This window comes from Phaseolus vulgaris, chromosome 3 (genome assembly GCF_000499845.2).
Source record: "Phaseolus vulgaris cultivar G19833 chromosome 3, P. vulgaris v2.0, whole genome shotgun sequence".
Lineage (NCBI taxonomy): Eukaryota > Viridiplantae > Streptophyta > Magnoliopsida > Fabales > Fabaceae > Phaseolus > Phaseolus vulgaris.
Window position 1 is genome coordinate 51,182,194 of NC_023757.2, and position 24,834 is coordinate 51,207,027.

At 26.6% G+C, this 24,834-nt stretch overlaps 1 protein-coding gene across 1 annotated transcript; it reads left to right on the forward strand.

Moving 5' to 3' along the window:
* Positions 1–1,649: 1,649 nt before the first annotated feature.
* On the forward strand, positions 1,650–8,393 carry LOC137808571 (membrane-bound transcription factor site-2 protease homolog). Its single transcript, XM_068609744.1, has 10 exons — positions 1,650–1,811; positions 1,924–1,989; positions 2,073–2,139; positions 2,730–2,828; positions 3,384–3,487; positions 3,693–3,840; positions 5,476–5,556; positions 5,651–6,112; positions 6,240–6,560; positions 8,013–8,393. The coding sequence occupies exons 1-10, from the start codon at positions 1,687–1,689 to the stop codon at positions 8,175–8,177; spliced, it is 1,638 nt and encodes a 545-aa protein (XP_068465845.1). The 5' UTR covers positions 1,650–1,686; the 3' UTR covers positions 8,178–8,393.
* The last annotated feature ends 16,441 nt before the right edge of the window (positions 8,394–24,834 follow it).

Consider the following 24,834-nt stretch of genomic DNA (forward strand, 5'->3'; position numbering starts at 1 on the left):
TATCCTTCTAAAAGATTCTTACACGAACTCTTTTATTATAATATAATATACGTATATATTTAAGATAATCATTTTGAAGAATTCACAACATAAATATAAATATAAATATATATATATATAATATAACAAAATTGTTGTATTTTGATTAATTATTAACTAAGTACTTGTGTAGCAAATAATTTATTTTAATTTTTTTTTTAAAATTATAAGAAGATAAAAAATACCTTTTTATTTTATAATGAAATCATTTTTAAATGTTTTTTTTTTTGTTTTATGTTAAGATTAAATTAAAGATTTAGACAGGGACATTAAAATGTCAATTTATAATCAAATATTATCATAATAATGTTTTTTTTATATATAAAGTTTTCATGCTACTTGACATTTCAACTAGACTAATACTTAAGTAACAAAATTTTTTTGTCATCATATGAAAAAAATATTATTAAAAAAAGAAAAATAAAGAAAATATAAAAATATCGGAGACTAGACTAAAACACATGTTAACAAAAGATAAATTATACCTATTAATAAAAAAATTCTAAGAACAAACTAAATGAAACCTATTATATAATTTTCTATAAATAAATCATAAATTAACCAACTTATCAGCACACGTATTTTCTTAACGAAAAATTCCTAAACTTGATTTTTACACAGTAATTAATACAAGTATTTCATCGAGTACGAAGCATCCAAGAAACACAGGAACATTTGTCAGAAAATTTCTCTTAAATTATAATTTTGAATTTGATTTTAAAATATATACTTATTAGCAAGTGATACAAAATTATATTGATATTCTCGTATTTTATTTTACATGTGATTAATCCTTATTAGACATTTAAATAATGTTACGTCACTCTTAACACATGAGAATCACAATCACTTACTATAAATAATTGAGATTAAATTAATTATATTTACACATCTAATTAAGTAAGAGCATCTTCATCAATTATTTATAGGTTGGTTCCTTAATTTTTTTTATCAATCTCACTCATACATTTACTTATTTATTTTTGTTTTTAATTTTTAAGCAACTCTCTAATTTTTGATACACATCTCCTTTGTATTCATTATTATTCTTGAAATTAGCGTCTTAGGTATTCTAAAGCAACTATCCACCTTATTATTTTTTAATGGCATAACTAAGAAGCAATTTATGTTTAATATTAAGCATCAATTAAAAACCCTTTTCAAAATATTGTTAATTATCTCCCAAGGTCATAGTGATCATTCTAATTGTAAACATTTATGTCACTGTTAAAAAGTCATTAAATAAAAATTAATTTTAGAAAAAAATAATTATTATTATATTGATTCAATTATATATTATTTTATAAATTAAAAAATATTATAATTAAAGTAGTTTTTATTATTATTTAAAAAATTATAAATTAATATTTAATTAATTATTAAAATTTTAACTATCAAATTAATTTTATTTAAATATTGTTTTATATTACATATTGACGTGAGGTTAATTTTTTTATCTTAAATAAAATCTAAGTTCTTATAATATTCTTGTATCGAATATTATAAATAAAAATTGTTTGCAGCAGATTTTAAAAAGAAATTTTATAAATATTTAACTTTAAATGTATTTAGGATTATGAAAGATTAAATCGATAATTTTAAAAGTTAAAAGACGAAAGTAAAAGAAACGGCATTGAAGTGGGAGTGATGGAAGTGGAAGGTCGGCGAATTAGGAGATTTGCACCTCAAAGGCCCTCACACCGCACTCTTCTCCCACTTCACGCTTCTTCCTCTTCCAACTCTTCCAATTTTTCCAATACTGTTTCCTGCTGGTAAATCACCTTCTATAAGAAAATGATATAATTATTATTTCCTTAATACTTATTCAATTACTTATTTTTCTTCCATCTCTGCCACTCTAATTTCGCTAATGTCTAAATGCAGCTATTGCGACTACAAAATCTCCTCATTCAACAAACCTCTTTTCCACTTTGGTCGCCGATACTCCAGGTCACACTCTCTCTTCTGCATTCACGCACCGTTCTGCGTTTTATTCAATGTTTCTTACACTTGCTTTCTTATGTATCTTATAGGTTTTTCAAACTATGGTTTTCGATTGGCGTTGGCTTTGCCCTCTCTGCCTGCCTTGGAGTTACTCTGGTGAGAATTTCGGTGTTTCTCACTTATTTTTTCCATATTAAATGCTTGAGTCGAAAGTGAACTAGTTTTGTGCAATACAGCGTGTGGTACTAGTTATGGAATGGTGGAAATTGTAGTTAAGGTTCTGAGTATACATTTATTCGAAAATCTAATCAATCCTTGAATGTGTATTCCATTTGTCAAATTGGTTATCGAGATTTGTGACTCGAGGACTAATTTGACTTGAGAAATGCATATTCGGGGAATCTAAGTGCAATTTTCATCATTGAATTACTAGTACGACCAGCCGTAGGGGTCTATTTGGATTTTTTTTTTCACTTGTAAGAGAAAAAAATGAAATAAACTTTTCCATAAGCACACAAGCTAAATTTAGCTTATGCATAAACTAATTATGAAAGCTCTTTTGTATTTGTTTCTCTAAGTAGATGGTTTTTACTTTGCACTTATAGAGAAGTTTATTTCTTCTTCTAGAAGTGCTTGTGGCGAAATTCATTCAAGCAGGTTATCTTTGAGGGACTACTATGGCTATTTGCCCTGAATATTTTCTTTTTTGGATTTCAATTAATCTGTATAACACCGCACATGTCCAGATTCTTCTTTGGGAACTAGCCAGAACATTGCATCTCCGCGGTGGCAGCATTAGGCTTGGAAGCTTTGGCAGTACCTTGCTGTTTGGCTTACCTCCCTTGGTTGGCAACTTTATTTCTCCTTCCTTTCAAATTTAAATTAGTGTTTTTTTTAAAGGAGTAATCAATACAAGGAAAATGTATGGCAACACTAAAATGACCACATGGAAAATGTGAATAATCTTTTTCTGTCATTAATATGATCTAGAGAGGGTCAATATAAGGGAAAAGTAAAAAAACCAAAAGAAGGTGAATCATTCATGTTCTCATGGTAAGACAACACTAGCTGAAGTTAATTACTAGTGGGCATTAAAGAATACATAATAGGAATTAATGTAAGGGTTTGCATAATTTAGTCTATAAAAGGATGAATTTGTATTGCAATGAGGGATATATATGAATTTTGAAAGAAAGTTGAGTTTTTTCTTTTTGAGAATTTTATGGAATTTTGAGTTATAAGAACCCAAATATGATCTTATTAGGGTAAATGATCTCTCACTTTCTCATCCTTCTTGAGTGTGGGATTAACATCCTTCCCCAAGCTGAATAGCAGAATGACTCCCTTCAGTTTTTTCATCCATCATGCACTTAAGAGCTTAATAATTGCATCCTATGCAGGTGCCCGGGTTAAGTTTATCACTTGCTGATGTTGGGTACGCTTGTGTTTCTACCATCATATCCGTCTTTGTGCATGAATTTGGCCATGCAATTTCTGCCACGAGGTCCGTTGTCTTCACATTTTCCCTCTCTGGTTAAAACTTTGAGATATTATCTACTATTGTTGTGTTATCAGCTGTTAAGTTTTGTTATTCTTTTATTTAATATGTGATCATGTGAGTACCAAGAATTGAATAACCCAGAATTTAGTTTTTGCTTGAAATGATGAAAGGTAGATTCTCATGATTTAACCTTTTCAATGAAAAGCAGTGAGGGAATACAAATAGAGTACATTGCCATCTTCATTGCAATACTATTTCCCGGTGCACTGGTTGCCTTCAATTATGAATTGTTGCAGACTTTTCCTCATTTAACTGCCCTCCGTGTGTATTCTGCTGGCATTTGGCACAATGCAATTGTAAGTTTAATAGAATATGAGCCATTGATACTAATATCAAGGATGGACACTTGAACTACTTGATAACCTTTTTTTATGTGTTCTAGAATTTAAGAAGAAATTGAAAATATATACTTGTTAATGAAGGGAAAGCAATATGTAATGTTTCTTGATTGGTCTAGTTAAACTAAATTTGTTCTATTTCACTAAATTTTAGCTCATCGCAGTTGTTTTAGCCATATAATTTGATGGTTTTCAAGGCTATGACTCAATTCTTAGGATCTGCACTAGGCCTAGTTGTTTAAGCTTTTCAGAGAGCTGATCCTTGCTTGTTGCCTCTATGTCCAATTATTATATCACTTTTTATGTTTACAAGTAATAAAACATGATATAGCGATCATCAAAAAATCTTTTCAAGGCTATGGATCAATACCAAAGTAGCCATCATTCTGCTATAGTGTTTTTGGAGTTGGCCTCTATCCTGTGCCATCCAGGATTTTGTTGATTTCAAGATGCCAGTTAAGCTTTTAAATTGAGGATTGCCTTTAAATATGATTCGTTCTGAATAGTCAATAACACAACTGAATTTTGGGTGTAAGGAGGGGAAAACATTGGGGGAGTCTCTCCTTATTTTCTTGTATCTCTGTTCCTTTTCATACAATCTGTTCAGTACCTTTTTCTGAGATTTATTTTCAGATTCCGAACAGACTCCTTCAGGTGTTTGAGAGACCTGGCCTCTCAATCCCAGTTCCACTCCTAAGCAACCCCACTTCTAATTCTTCCTTCTCTTACCCTCTTCCCCTTTCAGTTACGTCTCTAATCAGCTAATTTGTACACTAGTTTATGTTACTAACTGATTCAGGCCTGCTGAGGATTCTAACATTGAGTTAAACCAATTAGGTGAAATTATATACTGTATTTTTTAAATATTATATGATAAACTAAATAATAAGCTGACATAAAATCTATGTAAAAAATTTAGGTGAATTTATATTTAGCATCAATAGATCATATTGTTCTGCAAGGTAAATAGTAATTATATAAATGCGAATTTGACTGATAATTAAATAATTTTATATTGATTAAATATGTTTAGGATGTACCGTATAAAACAGAAACTACATAGAAGTTATCAATCAATATATCTGACACCATGTACAAAGGCTTGGGTTCAATAGTGATATTTTGGTAAAAATAAAATTGAACTGGTTTTCAATCCAACTATGACTGGCTGTGCGTGGTTCAGATGGTTTGAACCTGGTGCGACAGTTCAATGACCAGTTTTTAAATACTGATTTTAGTGGCTAGACTGAACTGATCAAAGGACTGGCTCACAGTTGAATCAGTTGGCTAGACTACCCTGGTCCAGTTTTCTCAATCATGATGACATCAGAATAAATATAACTCATCAAAATCTTGCATGAAAACAATCCTGTATGGTGATATTCTAACAGACCGTAAGAAGTGCAATATGACTTTTGGAAGAAATCCTCTTGTAAAGTTTATTAATTAGGGTAAGTTTCATTCTATTCTGCATTCGTGTCATTCGATCCCGAGTTTCTATCCTTATATTTGTGGGTGTCTCCATGTCTTCAGTTTTATTTTAAAATGATCTAGATTGCTAATTTCATTTCTACACCTTCTACATTTTTCTAGTGTTGTGCGGCTTGCGGACTGGCATTATTCTTCTTGCCCATGATCTTGTTTCCCTTTTACAGCAGTGGTCACAATCCCATGGTACATTTTTAAAATCATTTTAGGTTTATCATTTTCTTTGGTTCTTATATATCTGGCCCTTTCTTTTTACATGTTGGTGGCTTCATGGGAGCAGGTTTTGGATGTACCTGCAACCTCACCTTTGTCTGGTTATTTAGCTCCTGGTGATGTTATTCTATCGATAGATGATGTAGCCATCAGAAATGCGCAAGAATGGTTGAAGCTTAGTACGTTGACATATAACGCCAAGCTTGATAATGTAAATCTTTCTCATCGTTCTGGAGACTTGGAGATTGTCAATAAAATGAAGGGTTACTGTGTCCCTAGTTTTATGATGGAAGAAATCAAAATTACCAAATTTCTGGGAAATCAACATGTTTGTCCCAGTGAACTTACTGCCTTTGTAAAATTATGCTCTGTTAATGTTACGCTTCATGACGGTCAGAACGAAACTGATCGTTTGAAAAATGGAAGGAGTATGTACTGCATAAATGCTAAAGATGTTGTCAAACGTAATAGGTGCGGTGATGACAGCGGACTAGCCACATTAAAGGGAGGTGGCTGTACGTGCGCTCAGGTAGACAATTATTTTAACGTGTGAACTTACTAATTTATGTTAATGCGTCTACTCCGTTCCTTTCACACTATACTTCAACATTTAAGTAAATCAACTAGCTACTGAATGTTCTTGATATTTTTCACAGGATGAATTTTGTTTAGCTCCAGTTCAGGAGCCTGGATCGGTGTGGGTTGAGATTGCATATTCAAGTTCTTCTCATGAATGTTTGTCACATGAACAAAACAGGTTTCCATTTTCTGAAACCGCCGGTGTTAAGGAAACTAATTGTGGTGGGACTTTTATTTTTGTTGGTGATGTCGTCTCTATGGCACATTCAATTAAGCTAACATCGTATCAGCCTCGCTGGGGACCACAAATTGTTGCATATTTTCCAAGTATACTGGAAAGGATATTAATATGGACATTTCATGCCTCTCTAGCGCTGGCTCTTCTCAATGGTTTGCCTGTAAGTGATGAACATTTTCTTCCTTATGTTAGGGTATAATTGATGTTCACTGGATTATTAGAATACATCTACCTTCTGCACATTGTGATGAATTTAATGGGTTTGTAGGCCAGTAATATGTTCGGTGGGTTCTAATTAAAGAACATGGTAGTCCTTCTACGAAATTGTTACTAAAATTGTTAACTGTATGTTCTTTTTTGTTGCTTCCAATGCTGTGTTTAAGGAGTGTTTTGGGGAGAAAATTAGATTAGATTCATAGATCTGAAAACAACAATAGTCACTTTATTTTTTTTTAAGTTAGGTTAAATTAATATGCAATTCACTAATATAGTCGGCAATTTTAAAGTTTAGGGTTTAGGTCCCTATACTTTAGAAGACCATAATTGGATCCTTAAACATATACATTTTTTTAATTGTGTTGTTTACTAGGGTGACATTAAGGTTTTGCAGGGTTCCATCAAGAAGAGGACTAATTGAACATTCTTAAACAGTTCAGGGATTTATTAAAAAACTAAACTAGCTGCTTAAACTGTTTAAATATTTTCAATTAGGTCCCTGCTCTCGATGGAATAATTCTGATGGAACTTAGTGAGGGTCCCCAATAAAATTGATTAATAAATTCAAATACGTAGTTACAAACTTTAAGAGACTTGTTTAAAAATTCCTAAATATGTTGGATAGTTTTCAAATCTTCTTGAGTAATTACTGTTTAGGCAAGAATGACGTGTACTTCATAGCAAAAGACCTAGTGAAAAGGAGAATTGTATTTATCTCAATTTGCTCATTGTTAGCTATGAAGCTCGGACACTCCTCTTAAATGGCGTGTCGGTGTCTGATACGAGTATCGGACACCGACACTCGTATGACACCTGTAGGACACGTATCCGTGAAGTGTTCAATTCAAAAAATATTTGTTAGATTTATGACAATTCTAGTACAGTTCTAACACAATTTTTAAAATGAAAAATACATTAATTTTCTAAAAATTCAAACTTTATTGTATAAATTGTTATTATGATTATAAAAATAAGAAACAAATCCTTGTGAACCAGTCATGAAAAATATCTTTCTGCTCCAAAAAATAATCTGGAACATTCTTGTGAACATAAATATTTATTGTCAATTTATATAATTCATAACTATATAATATATAGATTCGTGTTTCCGTGTCCTATATTTTAAAGATTTTACGTATCTCCATGTCCGTGTCTGTGTTGTGTCAGTGTCTATGTTACATATTGTTAGTCAAAGAAACTGCTAGTTTTTCTATGCTTTGCTAGTTGACATTTAAAGAAAATGATTTGGTTTGTTTATTCCCTTAGAAACTGCTTTTATTGATGGAATGACCAAGATTGAAAGGAATGTAGAATATGTGAATCCCTTTTTAAGTATTACTTAGAAGATTCTATTATGCTTCTATTGAATTTCCTCTTATAATGATGATATTATCAGGTCTATTTTCTGGATGGTGAATCTATTTTAGATGCAACTTTGTCCCACTATACTTCGCTTAGCCCTAGGAAGAGGAAGAAGGTTCTTAGACTATGCCTTCTTGGTGGCTCACTTGCTTCTATTATTGTCTGTTTCCGAGAACTACTTCACTTGTCTTTTTTTTAATATCACCATTTTCTTAAATTTTTCTTTGATGAGTATGAGAACAGTTCAACTCCTTGCACAAAGATGGACTGTGTAAATATTTGGTTTGAAATCTGAATTTATCAACTTCACACCCACACTGAAAATCATGTAATTTTCAACAGAATGTGATATTCAGCAATCTAACCTTTGAATTATTAAGTAATAACTAGTTACCGTATTATACTGATTCATAAATATTGTATACTGTACTTGCAATTTTCTTGCTTTTGTGTATGTGTATTAGAGAAATCATGAGACTGTATTAAGTAATAACTAGTTACCGTATTATACTAATTCATAAATATCTTATACTGTACTTGCAATTTTCTTACATACAAAATTTTTGTATGTGGATTAGAAAAATCCTGAGAATGTATAAACTATTCAAGTTGATTCAAACACTTAAAGGTCACTAATATTTAAATGAGTTAAATCTAAGATTTAAGCCTCTTAAAAATATAATGAAACTTTAACACCACTTGTTTAGCTTTTTATGATTTTTTATGGTTAAATATGTTCTTTAAACTTGCAGGAAGTTTGTTTTTTGTTCTTCAAATATTTTTTTTTGATTTTTTGTAATTTGAAAAAAAAGTTGGTTTTAGTCTATCCACACGTCTTTTATTTAAACCACATCAACACAAAATACTTTAAAATAAAAATTATATGCATTTAAACCACATCAAAATAAATACTTTAAAAGAAAAAGTATATGCAGTAAGGTGTTTAACGATAATATATTTTGAATTGGAAAAATTACTTTGTTCTATGATAAGATTACAGAATTGAAATAAGTTGTTATTTTAGTGATCTGGAATAATCTGGAATTTCAAATTACAGAAATAAATTGATCAATTTTTAATTTTCGGAATCTAAATTTAACTTCAAATTTAAATAAGTGTGTAAATATAAACACAAAGGAAGGTGTGAGAGTGATGAAAATCATGGGGTGCATAAAGACATTATAGAGGTGCAGGAACCATACCCAAGAAAACGTTATTTTAAGCCCAATTTCCAAAGTTTTACAAAGCTTATTATTTGTCTTTTTGGGCATTCACCCTTGGTAAGGTTGTTTCTTCATGCACCTCCATATATTTCTTTCGCTACCCTCACAGTAAATGTGAAAATAATTTTTGTTCTTCAGTAGAAAAATAAATTAATCTTAAAACTTCACACACAATTTTCACCTTCTGTTTTGTTTCATTGCAGTACCTCCAAGTCACCCATTTGTGCTTATTGAAGGTTTTTTTAGTGGTTCTTTACACAAGGCTCTTTCTTCGTGCACCTTCATATATTCTTCTCCCACCTCCATAAATTTTTATATTTCCAAACATAACCCTTTGTAATATTTCATATTACATAATCTGTAAGTCTTTTTTTAAATACATAATTAGTTTCTGGATTACATAATCTGTAAGCCTTTTTTCAAATGCATGATTAGTTTATGGATTATGTAATTCAGAAGTCTTTTTTAGCTTTCAGATTACATAATCTAGAAGTCTTTCTTCAAATGTGTGTTTAAATTACATAATTCGGAAGCTATTCTATGGGAGTGACACAAAAAGGTTAAAAAGATATTTTCACGTTGTGTATAGGAGTGGCAGAAGAACCTATGGAAATGCATGACGAAACTGTCTTTACACGATTTGGGAGTGTTTGACAGTCCATTTGTACTTTTATAGTAGAAAATGTTAGTTTTAAGTTGTAATTTACTCTTTTCTTTTTCTTGTATTGATTTGTTATTGATTTAAACGTTTCTCAAATTTTTATTTCAAAGATACTTTGGATTATTCAGAAGAATTTTTGGATCCAAAAGTATTTTCCAAAATATATATACATATTACATAATCTGAAAAATTCTCTCCAATCTAAATATAACCATAATATTTTTTTTTTAAATAATAGTCTCGATTACATAATTTGAAAACCTTTCACCAAATTCAAATTAGCTAAATTTAAAATATATAAAAAATATTTTCATATTCTAAATTTTATAATCTTGACCTAAAATCTTTTGATCCAGACAAAAAGCTTTCAAAAAATTTTATAGTCCTATTAAAATAGTTGAAAGTCTTTGTTCTAATCTTGAATCTTCTCATTATTTGATTCCTTATGACTCTTCTCAACTCTACACTCATTTTTCAGAAGTTGCTCAATCAACTTTCTAATCATCTTTTTGTTAGAGATAGAAGATGACGTAACAAATAATAATAAAAACTCACAAATAGAAGATGAAATAAAAACAAAGTATAAAAGTTTCTTTGGAATTCTTTAGCTTTTGAAAGAGTGTGGACTAAAGATATTGGAAAATTGAAAAGGTAAAATGCAAAAAGATTAAAAAACGTGAATCTACAAGGAAAATTCCATATCAAAGAGTTTGAAACAATAGAATGTTTGAAAAAGGAGTGATAGGACCTTTGAAAACTTGTTGATAGAAATTGACAAAAAGAATCCATTAGATTTAATTTGTTTCAGATTGATTAAATAGTTGAATTGGAATTGAATTTAAATTTATGTTTTTTTAAAAAGTTTGATTTTTTGTAAATCTAAATTTAAATAACTGGATTGAAATTTAAATTTCTATTTTAAAAAATAATTTTGATGTTCATAAATGGATTTAATATCGATTTTAAGATTACTATTTTTTTAAAACCAATTTTAAATTTTAAAAATTTAGAATCAAAGATAACGAATAAATATTATGAATATTACACATATAATATATGAAAATATAAAAATAAATATTGTTTGAACTTCAAAATCTATTTAACATAATAATAATAAGCAATATAATAATAATAACATATTTAGTCTATTTAAATAATTATTAATTAGAAATATGTAAATATGTTTTGATATATACCCTTCATTGTATATTTTAGGTAATTAAATTTTATAATTATTAGTACTCTAAAAATAAATAAATAAATGGAAACTTTATAAAGTATATATATATATAGGTAAAAATGAGAGTTATAATTACCATTCAATATTTAAATAAATATTTTGTGTTAATTATATTTTTTATTTACGTGAAATTAGGATGAGAAGAGAGTGGAGTGAAAGCAAGTTTGAAAATATTTATCTCGTCTTTAAGATAAAAATGTATTTATTTTTCGTCTTCATACTTAACTTTCTACCGATCTTAAATTCATTTTCATTAAATTATTATATGTTTTCTTCATACTATAAGAAAATCATCAAATAAAAATTAATTTTAGCAAAAAAACAATAATTTGTTGTTATATTGACTAAATTAGATACTAAAATTAATTTTGATTATATAAAAATTAAAATATTTTTTAATTTTTAAATTAATTTCTATTATTTAAAAATAATTTCTAAATTGATATCTAATTAGTTACTAAAATTTTTGTTACCAAATTTAGAATATAAATAATTAATAGTTAAAATATTAGTAAAAACTATTTATTAATAATAGAAACTAATTTAGAAATTAATAAATTTTTTAATCTCTAAAATATTTCTAATTTAGTCACTATAACAACTAATTGTTTTTGTCTCTACAATTAGTTTTTATTTAGTAATTTTCTTGTAATGTCGTGTTCTAAATATTAATTAATAATTTTTAATAAAAATAAAAATGATAATCGTGGAACATTGAACATCAAATAATACACACTTTTTTTCAACATCAGATATAAAAGTAAAAATATAACAAATGTACAAATATAAAAATTTATGTAATATATTAAACATGATTCTTTCACTTAGTCAATTTTTTTAAGCAGAAAAGATTTGTAATACTCCTAATAATTGATTAAATACATGCATGCATACCAAACTTACAATTATTAACTTACAATGATTAACACATTTATTTAACTATTGGATTCAAATTTTGAGACGTTACGATATATATATATATATATATATATATATATATATATAATTTAAGTATTATACTATTTTTTACAATATGTCAGCATGTTTTACAAATGAAAAATTAAGAAATATATACATACATAAATAAATAATATTATATTTTTATTTTATTTTTACATTTTCCAACTCTTAAAAAGAGTATATTTTTTAAAAGAAAAATATACACAACTTATGTACGTAATTTTTTTTATGAAAGACGTGACTTTTTTTTTTTATAAAACTATAATTACTAGTGCATGCGAGTTACTTTTCATTTCTTTTAGCTTTACAATGATTTTCAAATACGATGATAAAATCAAATTCAATATAATTTTTTAACAAAGAATAAAATTAAATAAACTAAATCGGATTATAATAGATATTGAATATAATAACTAATATTTTAATTATTATACTAAATCTCAATAAAGTTTAAATCTTAAACCATAACTTCAATACAAAACAATATTATTAATCACAAAAAAAAAAAATTTAAAAAAATTGTCACTTGAGTTAATCATAAACATAACATTTAGTCACTAACCATGGATACGAAAACCATCAGAGCTATGATCGTCGTAGTTGATATTTAAATTTTTTAATGACATTCCTAATTATGACGATTTTGAAGTTGTTTTTAATTGTTTTTTTTAAATGTTGTTAAAAATGCTTTTTATAGTAGTGTTTCTCTAGGGTAAAATATTATAACATTGTTTCTTTATCTAACCAAGTTAGAGCTTAGATTTAGAATATAGAGTTTAGAATTTATGGTCTTTAAGCTACTTAAATAATCTAGCTAGAGGTTTTATGGACGATTTTGGCTTTTTTAAAATGGTATAATTCGTTATATCTCAGTATAGTAGAAGTCCACAACTCTAAAGGTAAGAATGTAACTTAAAAAAAGTTGAAAAATGTTGACTCTAACAAAAAATTATGAGCGCACAATAGTCTAATAGATTAAAACAACAAAAGTTATGAGTGCACAATTATGAATCTATAAGTTCAAACAATAAAATGAACTATATGAATATGAAAAACCTAAGCACTAAAAGTGTTAAAAAGACTAAAAAGTTTGAAGGCCTATAAGAGATTTAATGAAATGCTTAAAAAAGAGGTAAAGGAATCTTTCAATGAAAGACACGATGAAGAAGAATAAGAGGAGCGTTTTGGAGAGTTAAATGCCATTTACTTAAAGCGTTGATTAAGGAGCTTCTTGATGAAGCATTTGGTGAACAAATAATAAGTAAAATGTTTCACTTCCCTACTATATAAGAAGATTCCATAATATAAATACAATTAAATTTTTATAATATTTATGTCATTTTATGATAGTATGTTGATCTCTCTAAATACATCGATTATACAACTAATTAATTAATGATTTATACGAATTATACAAGTGTCTTTTAAACTTGACACTAGGAATACTGTGTATCGGTATAACTATTTGCTATAGTTTTGGATATAACTGATGTCAAAGATCACTTAAAGGATTGATTGAAAATTTGTATGAGAACTTAAGAAAATCATTCAAAATCTTTAGTGAAAAATATAGAAAGATCCACTTGAAGTATGGAAAAATTTAATATGATATAGAAAAAAAACATTCATTTAGAATTTGAGATAAAAAAAATTAACAAAACAAAACATGTAAAGTATACATTGAATCCTACACACAAAAGAATTGAATTTATGTTGTAGCTCAAAACTTAACATTACAAATATTTTTGGTTGGAAAAGTATATATACATATATGATGGAGTAAATATTTAATATGCTTTATTCTAATTTTTTTTGTATAAGTTTATGTAAAACTTATTTATGTGGAATTTTATTTTTTTTTTACTTTAAGATTTCCATGAGATGCTCCAAATATAAAGGATACTCGCTAATATATATCTTGGTTGAATCCTTTTTTTTTATCTCTTTTAAGTGAAAAAAATATTGTAGTTTTAAGAGAACAAATCATACTTATGTCTTCACTTTATTAGTTTACTGAGTATTTTAAAATTAAGATAAGATTTCTACGTCTATAAAGAATCATAATATCTTGGATCTAACATATTAAAAACAATAAATTTATAAATATTTTCTTCTTATATATCGTAAAAATATAGAAAGTAGTTTTAGACTAAAAGTGATATATTTAAAATAACACCTAAATATTTTATTATTAAAGTGAAAAGTGTATATAAATAGAAAAATCAGTTATTTATGTTTCATTTTAAAATAAACAACATCTCTCTAGAAATTCTCTTTTTCCTTCCTCATCTTTCTCTCTAACTTTTTGAACTCATCCTTCATTAGAATGATGATCAAAGTCCTCCATTGAACTCATGACAAGTACAATATATTTTTGCTTTTAAAAGCCTAATTTATTATTGTTTATTGTTTTTAAGTGAAATTTTTTATTTTTATATAAAAACATGCTTAAAAGTAATTAGTTATGTGTTTAAGTGAATTTTGTGATATTTTTGGATTATTTTAAAAATCTAAACTTTGGTGTGATTGAATAGTATATTAATGTGTGATATGAAGTATGAAATTATATGAAAGATTAAGACATAATATTTTTAGGAAATAAAATATTGTTAGGAGAGTGTATTGATTTGTGAGTATTTGTGAAATAGACGACCCTGACTCTACTGATATTTTTAAATCATATAGATGAAGAATATCAAGTGGTTAAAGTCAAAGGAGACTCATCATGACCCAATATAGGTTTGAAAGAACTTATTAAAGCATGTCATATAAATTTACCATTTTATATGAAGTGATTTGATATTGAGATGAATATGCTCATGACTGAGTGAATTTACAACAGATAATATGATATGTGCAGGTCTCTAAGTATTAATAGACAAATTTTCCAAAAATAGAGTTAAATATATATATGTGTTGGTATAAGTAGATTTTTTGTATGAGTGATATGGAATCTAAGATAAAACTTGTAGACGCTTGACTCTTATGAATGATGATTTTAAATAATAAAAAATGTATGATGATAAATATGTTTATAAATTAAATTTGTTTTATCAAAGCTTTATTAAAAAATTTAAATTTTTTAACTTACTATATTGCTTCTATTATATGTTTTTTTTGTGTGATAATGATGATATATTACATGAAAACTGATGATATATTTCAGGTAATCTATTCTATTACATGTTAGATAAATTATAATTTTAGATGTGATAAATTACTTTTGTTATATATTTATTTGTATTCCAATAAAATTGAACCTATAGATTTTTCCAACAATAAGCATTTATAAGAAAAGAGAGAATATAAGCATTATCTGAGGAAGGAATGGAGAGTTTGGTGAACATGATTATCGGAGAGAGAAGAGAGACGTATTGATGCTTCCGATGAGAATAGTGTCGGCATGATTCCTGCTATTCTATGGTGGTCAACGGTCATTGGTCATTGGTCAAATTATACTGCAACATTATTTCCTCTCACATCACACACTCTTCCTCTTCTCAAATATAACATCATTCATTTCAAATCTATTCATCATTCATATTTTTTATTATTTCCATTCAAATTATCTTCAATAAAAAAGCAAATATAAATTCATAAATCAATTTTATTCAAAATATGTTCAACAACAAAGGATTGCGACTATCATATAATATATAAATTAATAGTTAGTCAAGACAAAATAGTCTTTTTCATCGTTTATCCATTATCCATTAATTAAATATATATTACTTTATTGTAAAACATTTATCTTCAAAATAGATAACATATTAAATAAAAATTGATGGTATTATTTTAATGAATAAAGGATAAAACACTAAAATTATTTTTAAAAAAATCAAAATTGTTCTTATTCTTTATAAGGATTAAGAGACTTGTTTTTTCAACTTATATAGAATTATCAATTAAGATAAAATAGGTGATAAAAGTTAGGCTCCACTTTATACTATCTCAAATATAATAACTAGTGTGACTAATACTAACTTAAATTTACATCATTAAATACTTCATATGTGATATGGTTGAAATTAATCCTCCAAATAAAAGAATATATTTATGTAGTATAATTAATTTAATTATAGTACAAATATTATTTTAATATCGATATTAGTTTAATAATTTTATGTTAATTTTTTATCGAGCATTAAAGGTCTGTTAACACTCTATGCATATCAATTAAAATAAAGATACACATTTAACCACTATATTCTAAATATTAATTTAGACATCAAAGTATTTTTTTTAAATAAAGGCTAGACCAAGATATTTCTGATCCATACAAGAACAACATCATTTCTTATATTTCAAAAATAAATTTTCATCTAAACTAAATATATTATTTTTGTTTGTCATTTTTTACTAAATAGGTATGGTTTTTGCGTTTTACTAGTAATTCAAATGAAAAATTATAATATATTTTTAGGATATTTGCATTAAATAATATATGATAAATATTAAATATATTTTTAATAGATATTTGTAGATATTAAGAATAAATATTTTATTATTAGACAAGTACATGTATCAAGGTATTTTATTCTCAAATATCTTTGATATTTAATAAGTGATTTTTATATAAAAAGGAAAACTATTGTTAATGAAAAAATACTAGTAATTCAAAAATTGTTTATAATTTAATTTTATAATTTTATATATTTTTGTTTAAATATATGAAATTAAATTTATTTTTAAAATAATAATTTTATTTCAATTCATATTTTTTTGGTATATTTTATTATATATCGAGTATCTATTTAAAAAAACTTATAGACATAAAATAATATTTATAAGTATTTTTTTAAAGAAATATTCAACATATAATAAAACAAAAAAATTATAAATGAAGGAAGAAATAAATACAATCAATATTAGTTCCAACCAGTTATCATCCGTATATCCAAGATTCATATGATAGGTTTTAAAATAGTGAAGCATTTAACTAATCTTTTTAAGTTTTTTATTCAACTATTTTTCTATTAGGTAGTACTGTATGCAACTTTATACTCCCTTATGTTTTTTTTTTCAATAAAATAAAATAAATATAATTTTTTTTCTTTTATTAATGCATTTTAATAAAAAAGTATTTTTTAAAAGGTAATTTTATGAGTACATAAATTTATCAAAATGATTATCTTATACTTAATAAAAAAATAACCAATATTGAGTATAAATAACTTTATATTATCATTAAATTATAAATTAAAATATAGAAATAAATATTTATCTTTTATCACTATTTTTAAAATCACATTTAAACTAACTTCTAATTGGTTGATGGAAAGAATGTTTTTTCAAAATCATTTAATCGCAAACCGTTCTATATAATAAATTTCATAAACTTTAATATAATTATTTTAAAAGTCCATCAAATTTATTATTTTTTTATATAAAAAGTTTTCATATTAATTATTATTATACAAAATTTATTAATTTACGGTCTAAAAGAAATTCATTAGCACAACCATATGTTTATTAATTAATATATTTATATATTATTAATATAATTAAATTATCAATACATTACATCTCTCAAGTTACATAGATGGAAACATATAATAAAATTAACTAAATATATTTGTTTTTATATATTTGTAGTAAGAAAATTATTATAATAAATTTTTAGTAATTTTTTATTTTTACATAACAAACAAATTTCAAGGATAGAATAATATAGAATACTTTAACATTCTAATTTATACAAAATCTTTTTATTACTTAAAAAATTAATAATAACTTATTATTTTAATAGTTTCTTTATTATAAATATTCAATATATATAAAATTTAAACTGAAAAGTGAAAATAGAAGTAGGATTTATCCTAAAATTAGAAAAATATTTAGTGTATAGGTATATATTTGATTATGATAAAAAAAAAAAGAGTAGATAGATAGAGTGGTAGTGGTAGTAGGATATTTATTTATGTAAAGTATTTATGTATTTATGTGTTTATTTTAGTATAATAAGTGGAAAAGTGGGGCCTTGGAGAAGAGACGTAACGTTACATTTGACTGAAGAAATTGAAAAAGAAAAGAGAGAGAGAGATTTGTCGGTGGGGCTAGTGGGCCTGGGGTGGGCTGGGCCCACAGGAAATAAGAGAAGCATGTGGGTGTTACGTGGCAAACTGCCATAACCGACAATAACCGTGACCTTGTCCTTGCCTCGAGTTCCGTGTTGCTTCCTCCTTTCCTTTGGGACCTCCACTTTTTCAGGTGTCACCACCGCATTTCTGTCCTCTCATCATCACTTCCCTTTTTTTAACACCCCTTCTTTTTTAGTGCTTTTTCTTATTTTTAACTACTTTTACATTTCAACTTAATCCTTTTTAATTCATTCATTCATTCAAATATCTTTTTATTTTTTATCTAGTCAAAAATATTTATAAATCAATTATTTAACATTATTTTTAAATTATTTTAATCTAGTATTTTTAGAGACAAAATCCTTGTTTATATATGTATCATAAATTAAATTATTTTACAATCATTAAAATTATAATATCAAATATTATTGATGTTTAAGTAATACTTTTATTAATATCAAATATTTTCATGTGATGATAGACTGTAATTGTTCGAAATATTAGCCTGAGATGTCAAAGTTATATACTATGAAAACTTTTATAAAAAAAAATTACAGATTAAATTACGTACTTAAAAGAATTAATTACCTTTAGCTTGATTGTTTTTTTTTTATCTAAATTATATTCCATTTTTAACATGGATCTAACTAAAATTATGATTAAAAACTAATAAAAATAGTTAGGAATTTAAAATTGATAAATATTTACATGTACTAAAAATATATTTAAATAAATATTAAAAATTATTGATAAATAAATATGTTAGATGAATAGAAGAAGGATGTTATATTATATGTTAGTATCTTACAATACTTTTTTTATTTTATCAGTGTTAAACATATAATCATTAATTATTTTTTTTAAGTAGATATAAATGTATTGAATTTTACAAAACAATATCCTCGTCTTTATAACTTTTAAATGTTTTATTTTTATTTTTACCATGTTCAAAATATAACACGATTGATATTGATAATATCATATACGGTATCATCATAAAGTTTTGTATGTGTTTGTATAATCATGTTATTTTAGTCATTATTCTACAGTATTTTTCACTTTTGTTTTCTTAAATACGTTTTTTTTAAATCTCCTAGAAAAATGTGTCCATACAAATGTTATAGTTTACTTTAATTGATGTTAATGGAACCATTTTATAGGATCAAAATTTGTTAAACTAACAATTACATTATGATTTTGGCAATTAATTCATCAAAATTATATTTGTTGAACACACTTTTTATTTTTCCGGCTACATTTAATAATAAATGTTTAAAATTTGTTAACCATGATTTTTTTTTCTTACTGTAAACGGGAGAAAATTCAAAATCCTTTTAAAATATTAATTTTAATCCTCACAAAAATTTAATGCAATTTTAGTTTATTTATATATTAAGAGTAATGTGTTATTAGTCTTGTATTAAGAACTAAATCGTGTGTTTTTGAATAATTGTTGAAACCTAAAATATCATATAAAATTGTTATAAAAATAGAAAGTTGCATTTTAGTATTTAGAGGGATTAAAAGGATAAATTACCTTTTCATCTAAATCAAAGATTAAGATATTTTATAAATTTTCTTGTGGATTGAGTTTCAAAAGCCCACAGAACAAACACCTAATCGAATGGTCCATAATGCAAATAACCCAAACTTATGAAAATAAATCTTTAAACAATGGAATAAGAAAGGTGTAAAACATAGCCTAAAATTTCACTCTATAAATATTATTATATATTCAAAAAATCCTACGTGTACCATTACTTTGTTTTTTTGTTAGTATGTGACTTTTTAATAACTTTTCATATATTATATAATTTTTTTCTTAAAAAAACAACAACTCACCTTACAAGCGTGGCTGTTACATGTATTGATGATATTGGATAATCTTATTTAATATAGGATCACATAGAAAAACTCTAAAAGGACAAACTCCATGCAATAAATTTGATCTCAAGTGGTTACTTAAAAAGTCAACAATTTTCGGTAAAAGATTTGACCAATCAACATTATACAGTCAATAAATAAGATTCTGAATAAAAAAATAAAAAAAATATTTAAAAACATCTACAATTAAGTAAAACTTAAATATTATACATTTTATTGGAGTAGGAGGAGGTTTTAACAATGAGATGACACATTGAAATGTTATATTATCACAATGCAAATGGAAATAACCTTCTTCCGACCTCAAATCCGAGAGATAACATTGTTAAGATTAATCATCAAATTCAAAATATTGTCTGTGTTTGAAGATTGATACCCTGTCACGATTTTTCCTTTAAAAGGCATCTCGATAGGTTGGAGGAAAAAAAATATTTTTTTATCAACAAAAAATAAATGAATTAAAAGGAATACTTTAGGAGTATCTCAACCCTTTTACAGTAAACACATACAAGCCTACCACCTAACTTACACACCAAGAACATTATAAACAAAACATAATATAAACTAAGGTTTTCTAACGATTTAAAACAAAACAACGACATACATTGCATATAGAACTGTGAGAAGAAACCTAGCACAAGCAGAACACACCCCACAAAATATTTTTTTTATCAACAAAAATAAATTAATTAAAAGGGACATTTAAGGGGTGTCCCTTTTACAGTAAACACATACCAGCCTACCATCTAGCTTACACACCAAGAACATTACAAACGAAACATAATACAAACTAAAGTTTCCTAATGATTTAAAACAAAACAGCGACATACATTGCATAGAGAAACTGTGAGAAGAAATCTAGCACAAGTAGAGCACACCTCACGAAAAAACTGCCCTGCTTTAAGTTCCAGAGGTATTGTTATGTTATGACTGAGAAAAAAAGTACATAAACTGTCATCACTTGAATAGTGTAAGATTATATTAGTGATACCAGAATAAAAGTAAAGAAAAATATTGAAAAGTTTGGTAGGAAGGAAAAAAGAGAATTGATTGAAATGAGTTTAGTTGGAGGATATAGGTAAAGTGAAATGTTTTGTGAGGTTAACCATAGGAGACATAAGGTGAGTGATTTAGAGGGAAATTGTCTAATAGGAAATGGGAGGAAAAGGAAATGTTGATAGATATAAAAAATATTGTATAGAATTAACTAGACAAGGAGTTGAATGGGTGGTTTTCCTTGTCAGATACAACACACCACATTACTTGTAGCTTTCATTCCCACGTACTGCCACGTGTTTCTTCTCCATTTTTCAATCCTATGAAACCCCTCTTTTCACCTTTTTTCCTTTTTCCCATTTATTTCATGCCTGCCTCCCACGTTACCATGCCGCCAACCCTATTCAAATCAACAAACCTAATCTCTTCCAAATCACACTCTCATCTCCATTCATTCTAAAACTGTCAATAATTTAGGGTTAATTTCATCAATCTTAAAAGGGGAAAGAAAGGAGAGAAGAAAGTTGTTGCACTGCATAATGGTCCCATTGGGGAAGAAGGGCGTGATACTGGACTTTCTAACTACCATACCTAACCCTAATTTCACAGTTCAACATTTCATCCTCTCTTTTTTGTACTCATGGCACACCATGTGCCTTTGTGCTCTGTGGTCCCCTCTCACCTCTTACTTTCTTCTCTTTCTCTTTCTTCTTCCTTATCATCCCCACGTAAGGTCGAACCAGGACACACACTTTCTCTCTCTAAAATCTTATTCACCCCATTATTATAATGCTACTCATTTTTCTACTCCTTTAAACACTTTAAAGACTTATTAAACTGAATTTTAACTACCAATAAATCAATTCCTTTGTTTCTCACATAGTTTAGAGTCGAAATATAGTCTCATATTGTTTAGAGTAAAAATCAATGATAGTTTAAATATATTATAAAAAGATTATGAAAAAAAGAGACAAAAAATAATTAGTTATTATAATGATTAAATTAGAGATCATTTTATAAACTAAATAGTTATTGTTAAATAGTTTTTAAATTGGTATCTAATTAACTACTAAGGTTTTAACTACCAATTATTTAGATCCCAAATTTGGTAGCAGAAACTTTGGTAGTTAATTAGATACTAATTTAGAAACTATTTAACAATAATATAAACCAATTTAGAAACCAACAAAAAATCTAATCTCTAAAATGATATCTAATTTAGTCATTATAGCAACTAATTATTTTTTGTCTCTAAAATTGGTCTCTTTTCTAAAAACAAAATTGTCACGAATAACAAACTTCAAAGTAAATAATACCTCTAATATAGTGTGATTGATTTTAATAATACTATCTCTGGAACGTGACGGAATACTGATCTTTAAAGCGGACAATACCTCAAATATGATAATTGATATTAATGATATATACTATCTCTCGAAATTGAGTTGGGAGTATTTTGAAATAGTGATCAATGGTAGTTTAAATACAACTTTCTCCCTTAACTATGAAACGTTTTTTAAAGATAAATTGCAATCAAACACCAAATTTTGAAGCAGACAATACCATACCTCTAATACAGTGATTGATTCTAACAATACTGTTACATAACATTTTAAAGCATACAATACGTAATAATTTACTATAGTGATACTATTTCTTGATTTGATTTGAGCTTGGAAGATTTTGAAATAGTGATGGTGACTAGAATAAGTTTGTTGTTGTTTATTTCATGAGTAGGTACCTACTAATGCCTATGGGGTTCATGGTTTCTCTGGAGCACATGCAGATGCAGATGGTGATACACCAAACAAAGCCCTAATAAATGCCACTTTTGTCTGCACTCATGGTGGGGGAACACTGTCGTGGTCAAACTGAGAGTAATAAATTATATAGTAACAGCAACTATAATGCCACTTTTTTGTTCCGTAATGTTGGTCTTTCATTGCACCAATTTTAATCAATGTCCATCACAATGAAAGTAAAAAAAAAAAATATAAGAATATTAGTGTATACGGTAATGGAAGAAGCTTTAGTCAGATCAGATTTTTCTGTTCTTCACGTGATGGCAGTTATCTTCAGAACACACACATGCCAGCATATCTTTCAGGACAAAACCAAATCTTTCTTGTTTTATCAATTTCTCATTTGCCCATCATGCATAAAACCAAACTTAATTCTCCATTCATACAAACTCTACATATAATTAGTGTTTTCAATGTCTTTTGTTATGGTATTGGTATCTTAGGACCTCTACTTTCTATGAATTAAACATCATGGTATAATAGGCGTGAGGTAAAAGAATCAAAAACAAAATGAAAAGGTAAAATAGGTCTTAGATGGATGAAGAACATGACACTTCAAAGTGCAATGCTTTCTCCAAAATAAGTGTCATGATAAATCATCACTTGATTCAAGATAAGATTCAATAAAGAAGATCATTTTTACAAGTCTTTCAAACTCTTTCATACATGTCCAAAGTGATTTTGTAAGAGAGGTTCTACTCATAAGCCTCTTATGCTAGTTATGGATGACTTTTCCAAAGAAAAGGGAGGAAAATTAAAAAAAGTGAGATGACAAAGATTAATTTCATATTTTCCATGCTTGTGACACTTTTCATGTTTGTGTCATACTCATGTTTTTTCCACCTTTGTTAAACTTCCATTATCTTATTGGGTTTCATTGGACATTCAATTTCAACCTAAAGTAAAATTACTATTTGCATTTAAAAAATTACAAAATAAAATTAAGAAAATAAATCTTACAATTTACAAGCCTAAAAAAGAAAATAAAGAAATTAAAGAACTATATTTATGGGCAAGTTTCTTGTCACATTGTCATTTTTCTTAAAATTTTCCTTTTGTGTCATTGTTTTTTTTTTTCTTTTTTTCTCTATTCTTGCACTCATCAAGAAGCTACACAAATTTGTCAAACTTAAAATCCAAGTAGTCTATGTAGGTGGACAATTTATTTGAATTGATTTATTTGTCGATGGTGAAAGAGTTTTAAAACTTTTTAAATGTTTCAGATATAGTTTTACACTATGCTTGAACTTAAAATAACTTAGTGCCATAATATTCTAGATATAACTCACCACAATATTAAAGTTTAAAGAGTAATGCTAGTCATTTCTTATGAAACCAACTAGATTATGTGTGTTTATGCATGTTTGATGCATAGTAGCTAAAAATTTCTTAACTTGACAACAATAGACAACCTACATATTTAAATTAGAATGGACACACCATTTAAAAGACTTATAAAGTTAAGTTTCATTTGGTTCAAATTGAAGATTATTAATTTTTTATGACTCCAAAATTTCACTCATAACTCTCATTTGTAACAAAAACACTGAGACCATAAAATAAATGAATCAATTTTAAATAAGTTAAAACATATTATTTTTCAAAACAAAAATTATAATAGAAAAAAATCGTCCATAGAAAATGAAAATGTTGTAAGAGACTCCACGTCGTAAAACTCATACTATAAGGTCTTAATTTAATTTTTATCATGTCACCTCACTTGAAAGATCTTTTACAATTTTTACTCCAATAGAAAGATTTTATAAAACTCACATTCTTATTAATATTTTATTTAATTATTCACATAAATATGCATTTCCAAGATAGATAAATATTTTTTTTATTTTTATGACTCCGAGTCTTATTCTTTTATGTCATGTCAACGTACTTTAATGGGTAAGTCTTATATAATCCAATATATGACCTCTCCAATGAAGAGGATATAATAATTATATTCCTAAAAAATGTATTTCTTTTAGTTGAGAAAAAAATTTATTTCTTCACTTTTTT